This window comes from Eumetopias jubatus, unplaced genomic scaffold (assembly GCF_037043125.1).
Source record: "Eumetopias jubatus isolate StellerSeaLion01/CBP00866 unplaced genomic scaffold, mEumJub1_p1.0 scaffold_2, whole genome shotgun sequence".
Taxonomy (NCBI): domain Eukaryota; kingdom Metazoa; phylum Chordata; class Mammalia; order Carnivora; family Otariidae; genus Eumetopias; species Eumetopias jubatus.
Window position 1 is genome coordinate 414660 of NW_028274808.1, and position 23195 is coordinate 437854.

Here is a 23195-nt window from a genome sequence, read left to right on the forward strand (position 1 = left end):
AACTTTTTGAGGAACCCTATTCTGACTCTTGTAACCTTAATGTTTTAACAGGGTGCCAAGAGTCTCCCCCTCCAAAAAAATGTTGATTCCAAATACCTCCTGAGACTTATTTCATGCCACAGTTGAAAATGGAGGGAGGAGGAATACTCAGCCAGGAAAGAGAAGGAATTCCTGCTATTTGCAACAACATGGGTAGAACTTGGGGACATAATGCAAGGAAAAAGCCAGACAGACAAATACTGTATGGTGTCATCTATATGTGGAATCTTTTTTTTAAAATGTCAAACTCATAAAAACAGGGAGTGGAAAAGTGGTTTCCAGGGTTGGGAAGTAGTGGTCAGTAAAAGAAAGAGGGAGTTAAAAGGGTATAAACTTTCAGCTCTAAGGTGAATGAGGTCTGAGGATCTAATGTAAAACATGATGGCTATCTAGAGTTGAGAACACTGTATTGTATAATTAAAATTTGCTAGGAGAGCTGAACTTAAATATTCTCATCAAGAAAAAAGGATAAATATGAGAGGTGATGGATGGATGTGTTAATTAACAGGATAGGAGGGGTCTTTTCACAATGTCTACTTGTATCAAATCACCACGATGTACACTTGAAATATCTTACAATTTTATATGCCAATTATACTTCAATAAAGATGAATTTAAGAGAGAAAATATATATATAATGACCAATTGGAATTCATCAAAAGTAAACATTTTTGCTTTTTAAAAGACAGTATAAAGGAAAATGGAAAAGTATGTCGCAGGATGTAGTAACTGTGGGGAGAATTATTTAGTTTCTAAAGGAGATCAGGTGATAAGACAGGCAGTTCCTGGGAGACTGAATGCACTGACCACAGATCATTGTTGTCAGGTGGAGGTCTCTTTGAAACAGGGAAGGAGTCTGCACACAGCACTGCCATGGGAGAGTTAACTCAGAAGTGAGGTGCGGCTGACAGGTGTGGGCTAGGCACTGTGGCAGGGCACAAAGATGGGAACCAGGATGCCAGCTAGGGAGGCAAGAGCAGCTCTGAGGAAGAGGAGAAACAGCTTCTGGCAGAACTGGGAAGGAAGGGACTAGACCCTGGCCCCTCCTCCATGAGCCCTTCTCTCTGCCCTACATTGCAAGGAACTTCTTTGCATCTCTAAGCCTCCTTCCTTATCTTTCACATTTTCTCTCCCTTTCCCATATTTCTTTCTTTCTTAGACCACTTTGCTTGCCCACTTCTCTTGTCTTCATGCCTGTTCCTTACATGGTAATAACATAGAAAAAGCAGTACATTAGTACCTTTGCTTTTAATATGTGTGATTCCTACTCTCTTTTCTAACTATAGTTACTATGCAACAAACAATTTCTATTCCCCCCCAAAACAACCTGTAGTTACGTTTCTGTATATTTTTTTCCAATTCTGTGATCTAATTTTTTCAGCAAAGACTCTATTTTTGTATTTTATTTTTTATTATGTTCAGTTAACCAATGTATAATACATCATTAGCTTTTGATGTAGTGTTCAATGATTCATCAGGTGTGTATAACACACAGTGCTCATCACAACACATGCCCTCTTACTACCCATCACCCAGCTACCCCATCCTTCAACTCCCTCCTTTCTGCAATCCTCAGTTATTTTCCTGATATCCAGAGTCTCTCATGGTTTGTCTCCTTCTCTGACTTCTTCCCATTCAGTTTTCCCTCCCTTCCCCTATGGTCCTCTGCCCTATTCCTTATGTTCCACATATGAGTGAAACCATATGATAATTGTCTTTCTCTGCTTGACTTATTTCACTCAGCATAATACCCTCCAGTTCTATCCATGTCAATGCAAATGGTAGGTATTCATCCTTTCTGATGGCTGAGTAATGTTCCATTGTGTATATGAACCACATCTTCTTCATCCAATCCTCTGTTGAAGGACATCTTGGCCCCTTCCACAGTTTGGCTATTGTGGACATTGCTGCTATGAAAACTGGGGTGCAGGTTCCCTTCTTTTCACTACATCTGTATCTTTGGGGTAAATATCTAGTAATGCAATTTCTGGGTCATAAATAGCTCTGTTTTTAATGTCCTGAGATAACTCCATACCGTTTTCCAGAGTGGCTGTACCAGCTTGCATTCCCACCAACAGTGTAAGAGGGTTCCCTTTTCTCCACATCCTTGCCAACATCTGTCTTTTCCTGATTTGTTCATTTCACCATTCTGACCAGTATGAGGTTGTATCTCATTGTGGTTTTGATGTGTGTTTCCCTGATGCCGAGTGACGTGGGACATTTTTTCATGTGTCTGTTGGCCATTTGCCTGTCTTCTTTGGAGAAGTGTCTGCTTATGTCTTCTGCCCATTTCTTGACTGGGTTATTTAATTTTTGGGTGTTGAGTTTGAGAAGTTCTTTATAGATCTTGGATACCAGCCCTTTATCTGATATGTCATTTGCAAATATCTTCTCCCATTCCGTGGGTTGCCTCTTGGTTTTGTTGACTGTTTCCTTTGCTGTGCAGAAGCTTTTTATCTTGATGAAATTCCAAAAGTTCATATTTGCTTTTGTTTCCCTTGCCTTTAGAGAGGTTTCTTGAAAGAAGTTGCTGTGGCCAAGGTGGAAGAGGTTGCTGCCTGTGTTCTCCTCTATGATTTTGATGGATTCCTGTCTCACATTGAGGCCTTTCATCCATTTTGAGTTTATCTTTGTTTTAGATAAAGATTTCCTAAATTCTAAATACCCTATAAAATAGTAACCTGTTGTGTGGCCTTATTTCTAGAAACATTCTTTCAGGATATTCCATTTTTTGGACACAGTAAGGAATATAAGCTGGGATTGGGAAACTATGACTGTCTTCCTTCCAACATGAAGATAAATTGTCATTGACCCATGCGACTGGGGACAAAACTAACCTTAATTGTCAGCAGAACCAGAGATAAAACATCACTTCATCTTGATTCACATAGCTCTGTCAAAAACAGTGTAATGTGAACTCAGTGCATGATTATGATGCTTTATGAAGAAGAACCTAATAAAGAAAGAAAAGCCAAAAGCATGACTTAAGGAATAAGAAGAGGAATATAATAAACATATATGAGGAGCATTAGGATAAGGGCTTTCACATTCCTCAACATATAAGTGGTAATACACAAAGGAAGGAAAGTCCTAGAAGGTAATGACCATCAAGCACATATTGCATGAAAGAGTGGCACCATATTTTGAATGAAGGATTCAGGAATGGACAGTATTCTCAGAAGAAAATACCTAAAAACAGCAACATCCATGTCTCTTGCACAGGACTAACTAAACTAAAGCTCAAGAATATGTACACTTAGACTTGAGTGTGTCAACTGCTCACTATCTGTCCCAACACTGCAATCAACCTGTAAGTTTAGTGTCACTGCCAACAGTTGGCTAGTGAAAAGTTAATTTCTGATATAAGAATATTGGTTACAGATGAGTGAAAGTTACATATCAAAAGAGGGAATCAGCATCTGCCACCTTCTCCCCATGGCCTTCACAGCCCCTTTGATGTCTTTATTCCTCAGTGTGTAAATTACAGGGTTTAACATGGGGGTAACAACACTGTACAATACGGAGATTAGTCTGTCTTTCTCCAGTGAGTAAGATGAGATGGGCCGCACATATGTGAAGATGGTGCTGCCGTAGTAGAGAAGGACAATGACCAGGTGCGAAGCACAGGTCGAAAAGGCCTTTTGCCTCCCCTCTGAGGACTGGATCCTCAAGATGGTAGAGATAATAGAGAGGTAGGAAAGGCTGATGCCCAGGAAAGGAGCCCACCCAATGAAGACCCCAATGGAGAGCAATGCCAACTCATTTACAGAAGTGTCCCCACAAGACAAAAGCAGCAAAGGGGGGATGTCACAGAAGAAATAATGAATCTGGTTGTTGCCACAGAAGGGCAGGCGGAAGGTCAGTGCTGTGTGCATGACTGAGTTGAGGAAACCCCCAGTCCAGCATGAGGCGGCTAACCGGACATACAGGGTCCTGTTCATAATCACTGAGTACCTGAGGGGTTTGCAGATTGCAATGTAACGGTCATATGCCATGGCTGCCAGGAGGAGACACTCTGATCCTACAAAGAAAATGAAGGCAAAAAGTTGAGCCACACATCCTCCATAGGAAATGCTCTTCTTCTCTGATAGGAGATGCACCATCATCTGGGGGACATTGGTGGTGGTGTAGCAGATGTCAAGAAAGGCCAAATTCCTCAGAAAATAGTACATGGGAGTATGTAGATGTGGATTAGCCATGGTCACCAAGATAATGAAGAGATTTCCTCCCAGAGTACAGATATAAATCATAAGGAATACTGTGAAGAGTAGAACTTGCAAATCATTTAGGTTGGAGAATCCCAAGATGATGAATTCAAACAGAGCTGTTTGATTCTTTCCTTCCATGATGTTGCCCACTTCCCTTTGGGGGATTGGGCAAAGAGAAACCCAGATTACAATAATCCTATGCTGCAGTAGCAATGGTCTGCAAAACAAGGGAACAAGTGTAACAGAGGACAGTCATTACCATGCACATCAGATTCCAACCCAGAAGGGCAGCATCCTCCAGAGCTCATACCTACCACCGAACACAGACATAAGTGATCCAGTGTTTCACTTGTAAATAAAATCTCAAAAATACACAATACAGACAGTATTTAATTAGAAAAAAATCACAAGAGGGCTCTGTACATCCTACGAGTTCCATATTAATAATGGCTGGGTCAGTTCCACCTGCAATCATCCTGGTGACATGTGAACACGAGTTGCGGAACACAGAATGTGCAAGAATCTCTGAGCAAAAACCCTTAATGTCTCCACCAAAGAAAGAAAACATCCACTAATGATTTGGTGTATGTCCTGCTAATCAGTTTTCCATGCATAAATATTTAAAAGTAGGCTCAGAGAGTACATATTCTAACCTGTTTTTTCCTCAGGCACCATATTGTGATAAATTCTCATGGCCATAAATATTCTCCTAAAACATGATGTTTGGGTTATATACAAGTCTTCTTAAGAATACAGCAAACTTTTAATATATTCCTTGTTAGTGGATATTCGTATTGTTTTTTTATTTAATTTGTTATGATAAGCTTCAGTAGTAAACATACTGAATTAGAAACCCCAAATTTCAGGTTAAGTTAATTGTATTTTAATAAACTTTTCAGGAGACTCATCCCAATAAATTAGAGACCCAGTGCTCTGGAAACTTGTAAAGTCATTTGGCTAATGCAGGATTCCATGTCTGTGTACAGTCACCACAGGTGCTGTGTGGAGGAGGACTCTCCCACAACTTTGGAGCACTTTCTATCCAGATTCTCACTAGCTCCTTCCCCTTTTATAAGTCCCCAAGATAAGTAATTGAGTAATGCTGCCATTCCAATTTCTAGATGAAAACACTGAGTCTCAGTGAAATAAATGTCTGGCAGAGTTATGTAGCCACTGGGTGAAAAAATACATATAGTTTTATCTCTCCCAAACTGATAGACTTTTAACTGGGTGTCCAAAATTTAATTTCCCTTAACTGATGACAATAGAATGCTCTCTAAAAATATTTTTAATATGGCTTATATTCATACAATTGGATTATTTTAGTTTCAAACTTTTAATGATTTGTATTTCTATTAATGGCAATATGCTATGTCTGCACCATCTTGATGGTCAAATCTAACTGTTACGAAACATCTGGTCTTTTACTTGAATATGTTTATTTGAATAATTGATTCCTAGGATAGTTGTTATTTCCTGGCCAGATGTAAATTAATTTGAATGTTCGTGTTTGTGTCATTAAAGAATACTGTTCTAGACTTTAAGTTGGTTAATAAAAATGCTTGATAAAATTAAAATAGTTATACAAAGTATCCCTTAGTTCAAAATGCTCAAGTTCTAATTCAAGAAGAATGAATTGTGCAGTTTGATATCTGAAGCAAATTATAGGAGCTAAAGAGGGAACTGAAACTTTTTAAAAATGAAGGTAACTACTGGGCCTCTACTCAAACAGCACTTCTTTGACTGCTCTGCCCTGTGCCCATGTGTGTGTCTGAACCTTAAATTCAGAAGGGTGAGAGAACATGCCAGATAAAGGTTCAGATTCCCTTAGTGTATATTTCACATTACCAGGAGCAAATGAATTCTCCAGGACAACTATATTTCCATCTAAAGAATCCCCAAACCCTGGTCATTCCTAAACTCTGCTTACACTTTTACCTTTTTTACCCTTCCTCCTATTTCTGAGGATAAATTAGACCAATCCACTAGGCTAACCCATCCTGCTCATTTTATTCAATCATATTTTGAGAAACTTCTCTTTGCTGGGCATGTCGGTTTGTGCTAAAAATAAAATGATGAACAAAGCAGAATTTGACTGTACATTCAGGAGAATGCACATTGGGGGTTATAAATTTACCAAATGTTTTTTTAATATAATAAAAACTGTAATAATTGCCTTAAAAGAAAGCAACATAGGGTTCACCCTGTTTTGGAGAAGTCATCAAAAACTTCCCTTAGAAAATGTGAATTGATATCTCAAGCATGGACAGAGGTTAAGTAGGTGAAGGTGAGTTAGGTGTGAAGAACCTTCACACTAAGGAGAGCAGGTGCAGGTTCTGGAGGCTGGAGGCAGTATGAGGCTAGGAAGCCCAGGAGGCTGGAATGAAGGGAAAAGACAGGAGGTGCTTTGGTGGAGTTGGTGTCATTGGGAATCTAAGAGCAGCAGGACAATATTTCTGGGACCTGAGTTGTCCATGTTCTAGAAAGGCCCTTCTGGCCACTGTATGACCACTTCCATTCCATTGAATGGAAGGCATAGCAGTGGACAGAACAAGCCACCAAGGTCATCCAGACAGGGGGGTGATGGCATTTCAGATAAGCATGGAAGCATTGAGTCAGAGGAAATGGAGGCAGTGGAGGGATAGATAGTAAGAGACACAGTTTTTACAGTCTTAGTAGGAGGTGGGAAGAGGGTGGATTAGGAATAATAATCGTAACTGACATACATGGAGTGATCAACCATTCTACAAGCCTTAAAGTAGCCCATTCTCTCACCAAAACACATAAACCTATGAAATAGCATATCACACCCATATTGCAATAAACATTTTTTAAAATAAGCTTCAGAGAGATTAAATAATTTGCCTAAAATTACACAGCTATGACATGGTAACACCAAGTTCTACATTTCAGTTTGCAAACTTGATGATGTGCTGTGCTGACCTAGGTCCCTGGTTTGAGCAACTACATGGTTGACACAATGAGTCACAAAAACAGGGAAAGCTGGAAGGGGCCCAGCTCCAGGAGGAGATGATGAGTTCAGGGCTAGCCATGTTATGTTTGAGGCATCTTTGAGATATCCAAGAAAAGACATCATATAAATATTTGGTATTTGGACCTGAGAGGAGAGGTCATCCTAGAGCTGCAAGTTCATAACACATCAGTATTGAAATGGTTTGTTTCATGGAGCCCTGTGCTGGCAGCCACACCTCCTTCCTCAGGGTCTCCCACACCTTCACTTTCTCCCAGGGATCTCCTCATGGTGTGGCCTTGTCTACTGGGCCCCCAGTCTTGGCTGCCCCACAATCATCCTGCTCACATCCACCACACCCTTCCCATGTTCCCGTTGCTTGTGAGCTGCTATGCACTGGCTGGGTGACATGGGTTATACTGTGCTCCTGCTGACCACTGTCTGCCTCCAAACTAGAGTATCTTTTCCTTTGTTTTTCAGGATCATTTCTATCCACTCAACCTGGATGTCTTTCTTCCTCTCCCCATTTCTATCTGTCAGTCTTCATTGTTTCAAATCTCAGCTTCAACAACACTGTTTCCTTCAAATGAAACTTAAGTTTCTTCCTTCTAGGAAACTGCAGACCTCCACTGCACCACTCAACACACAAGTATTTGTGCAATTTATATCACCCATTTGGCCATAATCCTTGAGGATACTTGTCCTGTCTTACGCATCTATTTCCTAATAGTTATCTGGGGGACACAATGGTTTAACTTTCAGTAATTGATTGCTACTGTTTGAATGTCAGGCACTCTGGCAGAATTTCCAAGAAAAAAAGAGAGAGAGAAAACTCCTTCCCTTCCTCACATATTCAGAATTCTGTAGCACTTAGAAAAAAGGCTTCATATCTACCATATCATCTTACTCTCATACTATCATGAGTTATGGTTTCAAAAACTAAAAGTGACAGAAGATACCTGACTCTTTTAAGCTCACACAGTTAACAGAATAGAAAAACAATTATCCTATCTCCAAACCTGGAACAATGTCCCCCAGGTGGTATTCAAGTCATGATCCACAGGTGAGAGCTGCCCCTCCTATAGAAGAGACTAAGGGCTGTGAGTCACCATGTGAAGCACAGATAATTCACAGAGTTACATGAAAACAGCTTCTTCCTCTCTTATCCAAGACCACAAAATCTCATATAATATAAGAAAAAAAAGGTTTCCAGGGATTCACAGCATAGGAAGATCTCAAGGATGGCCATGAAGGACCCATAAATAATTGTTCTCAGAAAACTCAGGGGCACTTGGGTGACTCAGTTGGTTAAGCATCTGCCTTCAGCTCAGGTCATGATCCCAGAGTCCTGGGATGGTGCCCCACATTGGGATCCTTGCTCAAGAGGGAACCTGCTTCTCCCCTGCCTGCCATTCCTCCTGCTTGTGCTTGCTCTCTCCCTCTGTGTGTGTGTGTGTGTGTAATAAATAATGAATAAATCTTTAAAAAAAGAAAGAAAGGAAGAAAGAAAGAAAGAAAGAAAGAAAGAAAGAAAGAAAGAAAGAAAGAAGAAAGAAAGAAAGAAGAAAGAAAGAAAGAAAGAAAAAGAAAGAAAGAAAGAAGAAAGAAAGAAAGAAAGAAAGAAAGAAAGAAAGAAAGAAAGAAAGAAAGAAAGAAAGAAAGAAAGAAAGAAAGAAAGAAAGAAAAAGAAAGAAAAAGAGAAAATGTGCCTTCCAGGCTCTCAGTCCTGACTTCCTGCTTCCTTCTAAGGACTCGGGGCCTCTTTATTAGAGAGAATCCTCAAAAAAGGAACCTTAGAAATGCAGAATGTTTAAATTGCAAGGATCTCTAAAGTACATTATCCAATCCCTTACTTATAACTGAAATCACATAGCAAACACATAAACTGAATGAGCACAGCAAGAGCTACATAAATTAAAAACTAGCATGCAGTTATACCAGGTCAACGTGAGAGACAGTTTCCCATGATAAAGTCACACAATATGTGTTTCTGACACATATTCACAATGCAGGGTATTCTAGTCTCTTCTCTTTTTTGCAGAATAAAGACATTACTTTTTATTTAATAAAGAATCAGCAAACCAGCAGATGGACATTCTGAGTAATATCAAATTACCTGAAACAAAGGAAGTGCCAGGCTTACACATATTCAGCCTATTCCACCCAAAGCACAGACAGTTTGATTACTCCCTCCCCAGGGTAATCATGTTAGAAGTTAGTTGGACAATTAGGTAGTCAGAGCCAGGGTCCCCAGCAAGCAAACAGGGACCCAGGACAGTTAAGACCACAGTAGCATTCTGTCTAGCAGCTTCTGCAGAAGTGACTTTTGCAAAAGATCCTGAGACAAAACAATTAACCATAAAACATTTGTCACTATCACTAGTTAAGACCTAAGTCTCCAGATGTCAGCCCAAAAAGACCATGAGCACTAAACATTAACCTGATAGATAGACAGTGCATGATCAAAACCCTGATTGGCATGCCTTAGCAGCCAATCTGCAAGAGGCCCACACTCTGGTTGCTTAAAATAGTTCCACAAAAGAGCTTATAACAACCCTTAGATTTAAATGCCAAAATGGCAACCCTCTGGGGTCCCTTCCTTCTCCAGAAGCTTTGTACTATGGCTCAATAAATTTTGCTTTGCTGCCCACCACTCTTCACCTGCTCTACCTCTTCATTCTTCCAAGTGGCATGCCCAAGAACCTCAGGTACTAAAGGAATAGAAATCCTGTAACAATCATACTCCCCTTTCCCACCCATCTTTCTCACAGAGTAAAGCAGGGAAAAGTCTATCTCCAAGAGAAGTGGAGCTCTAGCTGCGCAATTAGAAAATACTTACTCATCTGTGATTGAAACTATGCCAGAGGAGCAGAGATTACCATTCAGACTCTTAGAACCTGATGTGGGGCTGCTTTTATGAGCACAAAGAAGCAGCAGATAATAATGGCCCCTGGAGACTCTGCATGAGGGGTCTCTACCTGAATGCCTCCTCGATCCCTAGAGGCCAGTGCACAGATTGGAGTGGGCACCAGGATGACCCTCGATGCAGATGATTCCCATGTCCTGCCGGGCTGTTTCCAGGGCCTTGGAGACACACCTCTGGGACATTGAACACAGGTCCTGAGACTCACTCCCAGGTTCCTGCCTCAGCTCCTGAGCATCTGGCCGTCCTCCAGCAGCTCTAGTACCATTATAGCTCTGCTTCAGGAAGTCTCATGAGGAGTCAGAACTGCTCCTCTTGGCCCACAGCTGACCACTGAGAAACATCTTGCACCCTTTCCCCACCATCAGAGGGGATGCAGTTCAATAGTTTCTTGTTGCTTTGCCACAGCCGATATATCAGTCCTTAGACTCTAAAATTCCCGGCATATGATCAAACTCTCTCACTGGATCTCTTTATCTCTACTGACTTAAGGAGAAGCATCCTCATTTCCTTGTAGAGCTGGGGAAGCTTATATAGCACACCAGTCTCACCAAGGAAAGTTCATGCACAGATTAACTTTTCAGCCACAGAATGAGTTCATTAAATATCCACTTCTTTGCAGGTTATGAATAAGTTGGTGATCTAGGATCTTGCTTTGGGTAAATTTGCTAGTTGGCTTAGAGATCTCAGCTGAAACAAAGACATATATCTTAACATCCCATAAGACAGTGTATTGATGTGGGGTGCTAAAAAGCTTTTCAATAGAATTGAGGCACAGAAATATCTGGAGACCACTTCTCCTTTTGCCATGAGTGTTCTCCCTCCCAATCCACAAGTTATTACCTTAAGCTATTTTCAAAACAATTTAGTTCCTAATGCAACAATGATGACTTTATAATTTCATCATTCTGTCATCTGTCCCATCATTATGTATCAGAAAAGTTATCACTCTAGGAAGCTAAAGATAATGCTAAGATTCTTAGGACAATCACCTGGCCTGGACATACCTTGAGTCAGAGGAGACTTCTCTGACAGCACAGTAAAGCTAGCACAAAGCAAAAATAGCTTTTACAAATTGTAAGTTACACAAAATTGATCTTCAAAATTCTACTATTTTCCCCAATTGCACCTGTGCCACGCACAACAGCATGCAAGTTTCCTGTGCCTCATAATTTCTTATACTGCTTGGCATTATCTAGCTTCCCAATATTCACAGATCTGGTGTAGGTGACATGGTGGGTCGGTATTGTTTTAATTTTATTTTATTGTGTTATGTTAATCACCATACAATACATCATTAGTTTTTGATGTGGTGATCCACAATTCATTGGTTTCTTATAACACCCAGTGCTCCTTACAGTATGTGCCCTCCTTAATACCCATCACTTGGCTAACTCATCCCCCCAACCCCCTCCCCTCTAAAACCCTCAGTTTGTTTCTCAGAGTCCATAGTCTCTCATGGTTCATCTCTCCCTCCGTTTCCCCCCCTTCATTTTTCCCTTCCTTCTCCTGATGTCCTCCAGGCTATTCCTTATGTTCCACAAATAAGTGAAACCATATGATAATTGACTTTCTCTGTTTGACTTATTTCACTGAGCATCATCTCCTCCAGTCCCATCCATGCTGATGTGAAAGTGGGTATTCATCCTTTCTGACGGCTGAGTAATATTCCATTGTATATATGGACCACATCTTCTTCATCTGCGAAGAGAGAGAGTTTGACGTCTTCTTTGCCAATTTGAATACCTTTTATTTCTTTTTGTTGTCTGATTGCTGTTGCTAGGACTTCTAGTACTATTTTGAACAATAGTGGTGAGAGTGGGCATCCTTGACATGTTCCTGATCTTAAGGGAAAGACTCTCAGCTTTTCCCCATTGAGGATATTTCCTGTGGGTTTTTCATAGATGGATTTTATGAACTTGAGGAATGTTCCCTCCATCCCTATACTCTGAATAGTTTTAATTAGGAAAGGATGCTGTATTTTGCCAAATCCTTGTTCTGCATCAATTGAGAGGACCATATGGTTCTTCTCTCTCCTCTTATTAATGTGTTCTATCACATTGATTGATTTGCAAATGTTGACCACTCTTGCATCCCGGGGATAAATCCCACTTGGTCATGGTGGATGATCCTTTTAATGTATTGTTGGATCCTATTAGCTAGGATTTTGTTGAGGATTTTGAAATCCATATTCATCAGGGATATTGGTCTGAAATTCTCCTTTATGATGGGGTCTTTGCCTGGTTTGGGGATTAAGGTAATGCTGGCCTCATAGAATGAGTCTGGAAGCGTTCCTTCTGTTTATATATTTTGAAACAGCTTCAGGCGTATAGGTATTTTTTCTTCTTTGAATGTTTGGTAGAATTTCCCAGGGAATCCATCAGGTTCTGGACTCTTGTATTTTGGGAGGTTTTTGATAACTGCTTCAATCTCGTTACTGGATTTGGCCTATTCAAGGTGTCAATTTCTTCCTGCTTCAGTCTTGGGAGTTTATAGGTTTCCAGGAAGGCATCCATTTCATCCAGATTGCTCAGTTTATTGGCATATAGTTGTTGATAATAATTTCTAATAATTGTTTCTATTTCCTTGGTGTTAGTCGTGATTTCTCCCCTTTCATTCATAATTTTATTAATTTGGGCCCTTTCTCTTTTCTTTTGGATAAGTCTGGCCAGTGGTTTATCGATCTTGTGAATTCTTTCAAAGAACCAGCTTCTAGTTTCATTGATCTGATCTACTGTGTTTCTTGTCTAATCTTAATTATTTCTCTTCTAATGCATGGCTTAGGCATCATTTGTTGCTTTTTCTCTATTTCTTTAAGGTGTAAAGTTATTCAGTGAATTCGGACTTTTTCTTTTTCTTTTTTTTTTTTTTTGAGTGAGGCTTGGATGGCTATATATTTCCCCCTTAGGACTGCCTTTGCAGTATCCCATAGGTTTTGGACCAATGTGTTTTTGTTCTCATTGGTTTCCATGAAATGTTTCAGTTCTTCTTTGATTTCCTGGTTGACCCAAACATTCTTGAGCAGAGTGGTCTTTAGCTTCCAAGTGTTTGAATATCTTCCAAATTTTTTGTTGTGATTGAGTTCCAGCTTTAAAGGATTATGGTCTGAGAATATGCAGGGAATAATCTCAATCTTTTGGTATCGGTCGAGACCTGATTTGTGACCCAGTATGTGGTTTATTCTGGAGAAAGTTCCATGTGCGCTCAAGAAGAATGAGTATTCTGTTGTTTTAGGTGGAATGTTCTGTATGTATCTATGAGGTCCATCTTGTCCAGTGTGTCATTCAAAGCTCTTGTTTATTTGTTGATTTTCTGCTTGGATGATCTGTCTATTGCTGAGAGTGGAGAATTGAGGTCTCCTACAATTAACATATTGTTATCAATATGACTCTTTATTTTGGTTAACAATTGGCTGATGTAGATGGCTGCTCCCATGTTGGGGATGTAGATATTTACAATTGTTAGATCTTCTTGTTGGATAGACCCTTTAAGAATGATATAGTGTCCTTCTGTGTCTCTAGCTACAGTCTTTAGCTTAAAATTTAATTTGTCTGATATGAGAATTGCCACCCCAGCTTTCCTTTGAGGTCCGTTGGCATGGGAGATGGATCTCCATCCCTTTACTTTCAGTCTGGATGTATCTTCAGGTTCAAAATGAGTCTCTTGTAGACAGCATATGGATGGGTCCTGTCTTTTTATCCAATCTGCAACCCTGTGCCGTTTTATGGGAGCATTTAGGCCGTTCATGTTGAGAGTGATTATTGAAAGGTAGGAATTTATTGTTATCATATTGCCTGTGAAGTCCTTGTTTCTATAGATTGTCCCTGTAAATTTCTGTTGTATATCACTCGGGGTCTTTCTCCTTTTATACAGCCCCCCTTAATATTTCTTGCAGGGCCAGCTTAGTGGTCACATATTCTTTCAGCTTCTGCAGGTCTTGGAAGCTCTGCATCTCCCCATCCATTCTAAATGACAGCCTTGCCAGATAAAGTATTCTTGGCTGCATGTTCTTCTCATTTAGTACCCTGAATATGCCTTGCCAGACCTTTCTGGCTTGCCAGGTTTGTGTGGATAGGTCTGACGTTATTCTGATGTTCCTCCCTCTGTACATAAGGAATCTCTTCCCCCTAACTGCCCTTAAGATGGTTTCCTTGGTTCTAAGATTTGCAACTTTTACTATTACATGCTGGAGTGTTGGCCTGTTTTCCTTGATCTTGGGAGGGGTCCTCTCTGCCTCTAGGACATGAATGTTTGTTTCATTCCCCAAATTAGGGAAGTTCTCAGCTTCAATTTGCTCAAATATATTTTATAGTCCTCTCTCTCTCTCCACCCCCTCTGGGATTCCAATAATTCTGACACTGGAACGTTTCACAGTGTCACTTATTTCTCTGATTCTATTTTCATAGATTCTGAGTTGTTCTTCCCTGGCCTCCTCTTTTCCCTTTTTGTCTGTTAAATTGTCTTCCGGGTCATTAATTCATTCTTCTGCCTCACTTTCCCAAGCTGCTAGATTATCTAGATTAGATTGGATGTCATTGATAGCATTTTTAAGTTCTGCCCATTCAGCTTTCTTGTCTGCCCTTAGAGACTCTGTGTTGCCATTAATTGATTTCTCCATTCTAACTATTGTCTTCACAAATGCTAACCTGAATTCCATCTCTGACATCTTGGTTATATCTGAATCCATTTGTAAATCTGTGGCATAAATTATAATCTCTGAGTTTTTCCTATTTTGGGGGTTCCTCCTCCTAGTCATTCTGTTGAGGGGTGGTTGAGGGAATGTATAGAGTCCAAATTATTGACCAGAACCCAAGCAAGATGCACCTGTTTTCTAGGGACCTTAAGGTTGCTGGCCTCTTGTTTCCCCAGCCTGTCTTCTGGGGGAGGGGCCTGCTGCACTGCTACTCAGTCAACCCTGTTTGGGCAGAGTTGCCCTGCCCCCTGTGGCAGGGGACGCGCTCAGTGAAAACTGGTTTTGGGGGGCTTTTGTTCTCTGGCAGATTTCCCTAGGGGTTTTCCATGTCTCTTCTGAGAGTCAGAGCAGAAGAGACCATTTCCAACCCTCTGCCTCAGAGCAGAGAGATCACAGTTCTTCAGTGAGCTCTCCAGGCCACATTATCTCCATTTCTGTCTGTGCTGCTATAAACTGCAGCAGCCTGGGTTGTGCGCTCCTCAGCAGGTCTCCCAATCCTCGCCTCCAGGTTGGGGCACGGGGGCGCGTTTCTGCCCTTTGTGCTTCTAAAACTGCCAGCCACCCAGTTTTCACATGTGACCTGGTATTGTTTTAATTTGCACTACTCAGATTACTAGCAATTTTGAACATCTCCGTAAGGGGGACTACTTTGTCAGCCATTTAGACTTGCTCTTCTATCAATCTGCCTATGTCTATCCCTTGTACATATTCTCCATTAAGTTTCCTGCCTTTGTCTTATTCACTTGTATGAGTTCCTTATTTATGTGGGATCTCATCAGTTACTTATAAAGTTTAGCTTTTGCAAATAACTTCTAATAATCTACCATCCGTGCATTAACTTTATCTATAATGTCTTTCATAGAAAATAAATCCTTAATTAGTCATGATAAAATCCGTAAGTTCTCAGGTTATGGTTTGTGCATTTTGAGGCTTAAGTTTTTCCTCACTGTGAGGTCACAAATATATTCTCTTATACTTTTATATTAACTTTATAGTTTTCAAATTTTAAATTTTTGTTTCTTAATCCATTCTTTTCACAGAGTTCATCTTTTTTACAGAGTGGAAGTTAGAAATCTAATTTTATTTTTCTATATTTAATGATCTGGTCTTTCCAAAGTACTACCAAGCTTTCCCATTATTGTAGTGTCATGCTGAGTACACATTAGGTCTCCATGCAGATACTAGGTCTGTCTCTGAGATCTCTGTCCCATGGGATTTTTGTTTGTTTTTGCACCAGGAACCTGTCTATTAATAGGCCTTATACTATATCTTAATGTCACGTTCACCAATTCTCCCCTTTAAAAGTTTTTTTTTCCAAAAAATAACCTAGAAAACTGTGAAAATACTACTTTAATACAATCTTCAGAAGTTTGTTAAGTTCATCGCATTCAACTTATAAATTTTTGGGGGGAAACTGATATATTTTAATGTCTCTCTAACCAAAAGCACATACCTTTTAATTTATGTAAATCTTTTTTTAAGTTTTTATTTAAATTCAAGTTAGTTAAACATACAGTGTAATATTAGTTTCAGGTGTACAGTTTGGTGATTCATCACTTCTATACATCACCCAGTGCTCATCACAACTGTACTCTGTACTCCCCACCACCTGTTTCCCCCATCCCCCACCCACCTCCCCTCTGGTGACCATCAATGTGTTTCCCCACTGTGTGCATCTTTTTTGCTTCTTAAATTCCACATATCAGTGAAATCATATGGTATTTGTCTTTCTCTGCTCAACTTATTTCACTTAGCATAATTCTCTCCAGTTCCATCCATGTCGATGCAAATGGTAGGTATTCATCTTTTCTGATGGCTGAATAATATTCCATTGTATATAGGAACCACATCTTTATGCATTCATCTATCAGTGGACATCTGGGCTCTTCCCATAGTTTGGCTATGGTGGACATTGCTGCCATGACCATTAGGGTGCATATGCCCCTTCTTTTCACTACATCTGTATCTTTGGAGTAAATAGTAGTGCAATTTCTGGGTCATAGGGTAGTTCTATTTCTAACGTCTTGAGGAAACTCCATACTGTTTTCCAGAGTGGCTGCACCAGTTTGCATTCACACCAACAGTGCAAGAGAATTTCCCTCTCTTCACGGTTCCCTTGAAATTTAAACATGTAGCTAGTGGACAACATTGGAACATGTAGTTGTAGAGTGTCTTAGTTATTTGTGGCCATGTGTATTGCCATATAAATTTTATTTTATTTTATTTTCCCATACAAATTTTATTGTTTTCAGATTCCACAAAAACGTTGAGACTTCGAATTGAATCTATACAAATTTGGGGAAAAGGTGACATCATTAAAATATTAAACTTTCCAAAGCATAAAGGGATAAATATGGTTTATCTCTCCATTTTTATCTTTTTAATTTACACTCAATAGTATTTTAGACTTTTTGCCCTAGATTTTCAAAGAGTTTTTGAGTAATTGCCTATCTAATTTTTAAGATGTTGGGTGCTTTTCTTATTTTAATTTATACTTCAGTATAATATAGAAAAGAAGTATTGTTAGCAGAAATCCTTGTCTGTCAGCATTTTATTATTAAGAACCATGTATTCAGTAGGTTTTATGTAGACATTTTCTATCATTTTAAGGATGCTCTCTCTTATTCCTAGATTTCCATGAATTGTGTTTTTTATAATGAATAAACATTGAATTTATCACTTTTTCTACACCTATCAGTATATATAATTTATCTTTCTTTTGTGTCTACGTGATAAAATACACTGATTGAGTTTTACTATTAGTCACCTTTATATACCTGATAGAAGGCAAATTTAGCCATGATATGTATTTTCACTGGAATCAACGTTATCCTATTTTATAAGATTTTTATTTTGATGCTCATGATTGATATAGGCCTGTAAGTTTTGTTTCTTGTACTACTCTTGTTGACTTTTATATGAATGCTATAATAGCCTTATTTAATGTTTAAAGGATACTTCTGGGGCACCTGGGTGGCTCAGTTGGTTAAGTGTCCAACTCTTGATTTCACTCAGGTCACGATCACAGGGTCGTGAGATCAAGTCCAGCATCTGGCTCTGTGCTAGGCATGGAGCCTGCTTAGGATTCTCTCCCTCTGTCTCTCCTCCCCACTCCAAAAAAAATAATAAATGAAAATAAAGGTTACTTCTTATTTTTTCTATTCTCTGGAAGAATTTCATAAGATTGACAATATTTTATTTTAAATTTTGATGGAATCTACCAGTAAAACCAACTAGTAAAACCATCCAGTAAAACCACCTGAATTTTCTTTGTAGGAAAAGTTATAATTACAGAGTGAATTCATGTCATGTACAATGATGAATGCCTGACTGTCCAGCTTTTCTTTTTATTCTTCTTTCAACTTTGGTAAGTTAGGTTTTGTTGTTTTATGAAAATTTTCAAAAGAGCTGACATAAAGAAGTTCATAATGGTGCTTTATATTTTTTCGTTGGGGGAAAAGAATAACATATACAATTTGGAAATGATATAAATTTTAGTTTCTTATTGTTCAGAGCAGACAATGGTAATCCAACACTGAGTAGGCATACCAGACAAGCTTAAAGATCATCAGTAGTGCTCAACACACACTGAGGTGTAAAGAAACCATTATACAAAAAGTGTTACATTCATTTTTTTTAAGATTTTATTTATTTATTTGACAGAGAGACACACAGTGAGAGAAGGAACACAAGCAGGGGGAGTGGGAGAGGGAGAAGCAGGTTTCCCGTTGAACAGGGAGCCTGATATGGGGCTTGATCCCAGGACCCTGAGATCATGACCTGAGCCAAAGGCAGATGCTTAATAACTAAGCCACCCAGGCAGATCCTGAACTCTTTTTATCTCATTTATTTTGTTTTTAGATATGAAATTTTATACTAACAAATTAAATAATTTATTTGGATACTTTTTTTTCATTTTTAAATAAACTGCCCAACTAGACTCAACTGTTAAATGTGGGCATGAAAAACTGGCCAGATCAATAGTGTAATATTTATTAGTAAACATAATTTTAGAGTCCACTGCATGCTCTCTTATATTTAAAGCACTGTAAGACTCATTTTAGCTTGATCAGTTGGGGATAGGGCACCAGTCAAATAATTCGTGAAGCTAGCTTGTGTTTGGATAGAAATTATTTTGTAAGAGGTAAGTAAAAGATTTAGTTTTATCCTAACGGGAAGGAGGATGAGTTGAAAGTACTTTATTTTCAAATCACCATCTCTGTTAGTTCTTTATTACGGACTTTTCCGTTTCCATCAATCTCTGCCTTTCTGACAATTTCACCATCTTCTTCTGACAGTAGTGTTTCCTCTGAGTTTTGTCAGTATGTGATGTTGTTCCACCTGGGCATCATCTGACCATCATCAACCTTGTTAAAAAGCTCAGAATTCCTCATGGATTTGTTTTCATTCTCTGTAGCTTTTATTTTTATAATCATCATGGTAAAATTTCTGGCAAATCAGTGATACATTTATTTCTTTCATTGTACGTTACACTTCCACGGGGTTCCAATTAAGAGAATGTAAGGAAGCCCCCATTTCCACTGTTGCCATTTTTGAGAGAGACGGATTCTGTGATCTCTCATTTGGTCACCTGTCTCCTGCTCAGAGGAGGGAGTCAGACCTGCTCAGGCGCTTGAGGAGCTGGGGGCGTTCCCCTGCTACTGCCCCACACACCACTTGCCACCCTGCTTCTCTGGGACTCCTGGAAGCAAACTGCATGTCTGCCTGTGAGCAGAAACGTCAGTGCAGACCTTTCTTCATTCCTGATATTCGGTATCTGTGCCTTCTCTCACTATCATTGATCAGTCTTGCCAGGGTGTGTAAATTTATTAACTTTTTTTTTTAGTATAGTTGATACACAAAGTTCCGTTAGTGTAAGGTATACAGCATAGTGACTGACAGGTTTGTACATTGTGCTGTGCTCACTGGGAGCGCAGCTGCTACTGTCCATTCATCACTGGTACAGTATCATTGACTACACGCCTGATGCCGTGCCTTTTACTCACTCCTGTGACATTCATTCCATCACTGGAAGTCTGAAAGAATCAGAACTTCACTTTGTTAACCTTACTATTGTATGTCTATTTTCTATTTTATTGTTTTCTGTCTTTATATTTATTCTTTCAAACCTTGTACTGTCTTTAAGCTTGCTATTCTCTTCCTGTGTAACTTAATTGAGATGGATATTTACATTGTAAATTTTTTGGGTTTTTTTTCAATTCTAGCATATGTGTTTAGGTTATAAATTCCTCTTGAGCACAGTTGTAACAGTATCCAATAACTTTGAAATGTTGTCATTTATCTCTCATTTCAAAATGTTTCCTAATTTTCCTTTTATTTGTCTAAAAGAATTCATTGTACACATTTTATTTATAGTTTTGTACACTGTCAATATGAATGGGACCAATTTTCTACTTGAGCCATTTTTTAAACAAAGCAAAATAACCTAAGTAATACAAAGTGTTAAAATACATTATAAAGATACAAAACCAGACATACTAATTCTAATTAGGAATGTAATTATGATGTTACATTTTTTATAATCCACAATTATGTTTAGGAAATCACACAAACATAGATCACTGATTTGAATGAAATGCATAAATTTGTGGCAAAGCTTTGTAGTTACAAAAAAAATTACCAAAAAATTCACAAAATTAACATTTATTCCACCTTTGTGTCATATTCTTAGATCCTTCACCAATGTTACATAAGGAAAAAAATAAAAGCAAAACAAATGAAAAACTGAAGTCAGAATCACTAATATTATCATGTAGGGAACCAAATAAATTAAAATCTAGCAGCCATCAGCAAGAGTACAGCAAAGAAAATGCTGTAAAAAGAAACAAAGAAAATTGCTAGAAAACTATATTCATCATACTCTTTCAAACTAGCAAAACATGCTCCTGGAACATAAACAGAATACATACAATGGAACATAAACAGAATTTTTTTCCTGTAAGGTATAGAAATGCAAGTTCTTTTTTGAATATTGTGGATAGGTAAAATATGTTTATAATGGTAATTCTACTAAGCTATTACAGAGTGGGCCAGGAACACATTTATGGATTCTGGGGATGATGTGTACTGTAATTCTTTGATTGGGATAGTGGACACTCTAGCCAAAATTAAAAAATATATATATATATATATATATATGAACACAGAAGTACAAAACAAAGACGAATGAGACTTCTCTTATATCTTAGCAACATTTAGATGGAAATTAAATTTAAATGCAGTCCACTCTGCTTTTGAAGAGGCTTTGGTTCAGTTCCCATATCTCGATTGCTTGACGCAGTCTCCTATGAGAATACTCAGAAGGTGTCTTCTTAAACAACAAACCTATTTTTAGTGGTGGAGCCACTCTTAGTAGCTGTGTCTGCATGGGACTGATAACCAATCATTATCTTTGGAGGAAGTCCTAACGTTTCCTTGTATACCCTCCCTATATGTGTAACAGCCTCTCTGTTTTCACATTCAGGAGTCCATATTGCTATCTTATCACCTTTAGCTCTAACATCAACAACAGCTCCACATACATCATCACTGTAGTCATCAAAAGATTCTCCAATAAGTCACAGCAGTGTCTCTAACCAAAATGGATCCAGCTCACTTCATCTCTGCTGCTTGTTCAATGTAATTAGCCATCATCCTCCTTGTTTGTTTTTCTTTTCTTCCCACATAGGCTCAATACCATCCTTAAAAAGTGAGTAGTTACAGCCAGGCATTAAATTACTGGACAACTGGATGTGGTTGTACAAAGTCCAAAAGTCTTCAACAGTATCAAACTTAAAGATCAGCCAAAGGTTTGCTTGCCAAGTTTTGCTTTTATCATTTTTAAAAAACTAGAGTATCCATCTGTTCTGTAAAGGGGGGTTAACCCAGGGTTAACAACCTCCTGATTAGATTCTGTTTTCTCTTCTTCTGTAGGCGGGGAATTAGGAGTAGGGGTGGTTTCCAGTTCCACAGTCGCCATCTTAGATCAATCTCCAAAATGTTTCCTAATTTTCAATTATCATATGGTTTCATTTATTTGTGGAACATAAAGAATAGCATGGAGGACATTAGGAGAAGGAAGGGAAAGATGAAGGGGGGGAAATCAGAGGGGGACACAAACCATGAGAGACTATGGACTCAGAGAAACAGAGTATTTTAGAGGGGAGGTGTGGATGGGTTAGCCCAGTGATGGGTATTAAGGAGGGCACATATTGCATGGAGCACTGGATGCTATACAAAAACAATGAATCATGGATCACTATATCAAAAACTAATGATGTACTGTATGGTGATTAACATAACATAATAAAAAATATTTTCCATTAATGCATCATAATTCAGTGACATCCATATGCCATTATTATGGATTTCACCAATAAAAATTTTGACTCAGTTAAAAAAAAGTTTCCTAATTTTCAATGCAATATTATATTAACTCATGCATTATTTAGAAAGGTAGTCCTTAATTCCCAATAAGTATATATATTTATTTAGGACTTTCTACATTACCCTATTTTTTGTTGTTGATGACTAACAATTATATTGAATGGTTTCAATCCTTTGAATTTGTTAAAACTTTTAATCGTCCAATGTACAGTCAAATTTTACAAATATTCCATGTGGGGCTTGAAAAACGCATACTTGGGGTACCTGGGTGGCTGTCAATAAGCATCTGCCTTCAGTTCAGGTTATGATCCCAGGGTCCTGGCATCGAGCCCCACATTGGGCTCCCTGCTCATCGGGAAGCCTGCTTCTCCCCCTCCCACTCACCCTGCTTATGTTCCTGCTTTTGTCTGTCAATAAATTTATAGTAGCAATGTCCAAATAGCCAAACTATGGAAAGAGCCTGGATATCCATGGACAGATGAATGGATAAAGAAGATGTTTTGTGTGTGTGTGTGTGTGTGTGTATTACTCGGGCATCAGAAAGGATAAATGCTTACCATTTACCTCAGCATGGATGGAACTGGAGGGTATATGCTGAGCAAAATAAGTCAATCAGAGGACGATTATCATATGGTTTCACTCATATGAGGAATATAAGAAATAGCACAGAGGATCATGGGGAAGGGAGGGAAAAATGGAATGGGAAGAAATCAGAGAGGGAGAGAAACCATGAGATATTCTTAACTATGGGAAAGAAACTGAGGGTTGCTAGAGGGGAGGTGGATGGGGGATGGGGTAACTGGGTGATGGACATTAAGGAGGGCATGTAATGTGATGAACACTGTGTGTTATATGCAACTGATGAATTACTGAACTCTACATCTGAAACTAGTAATGTTCTGTGTGTTGGCTAATTGAATTTATTTTTATTTTTTTCAAAGTTTTTTTCCTTTTTTATTGAAGTATAGTTGATAT

General features: G+C 38.8%; 1 protein-coding gene and 1 pseudogene across 1 annotated transcript; both read right to left on the reverse strand.

Annotated features, from left to right (window-relative positions):
• Window positions 1-3431: 3431 nt before the first annotated feature.
• On the reverse strand, window positions 3432-4385 carry OR5V1 (olfactory receptor family 5 subfamily V member 1). The gene has a single exon (XM_028099696.2). The coding sequence runs from the start codon at window positions 4383-4385 to the stop codon at window positions 3432-3434; it is 954 nt and encodes a 317-aa protein (XP_027955497.1).
• Window positions 4386-21166: 16781 nt separating this feature from the next.
• Window positions 21167-21813, reverse strand: LOC114206063 (eukaryotic translation initiation factor 4E pseudogene; annotated as a pseudogene).
• Window positions 21814-23195: the final 1382 nt, after the last annotated feature.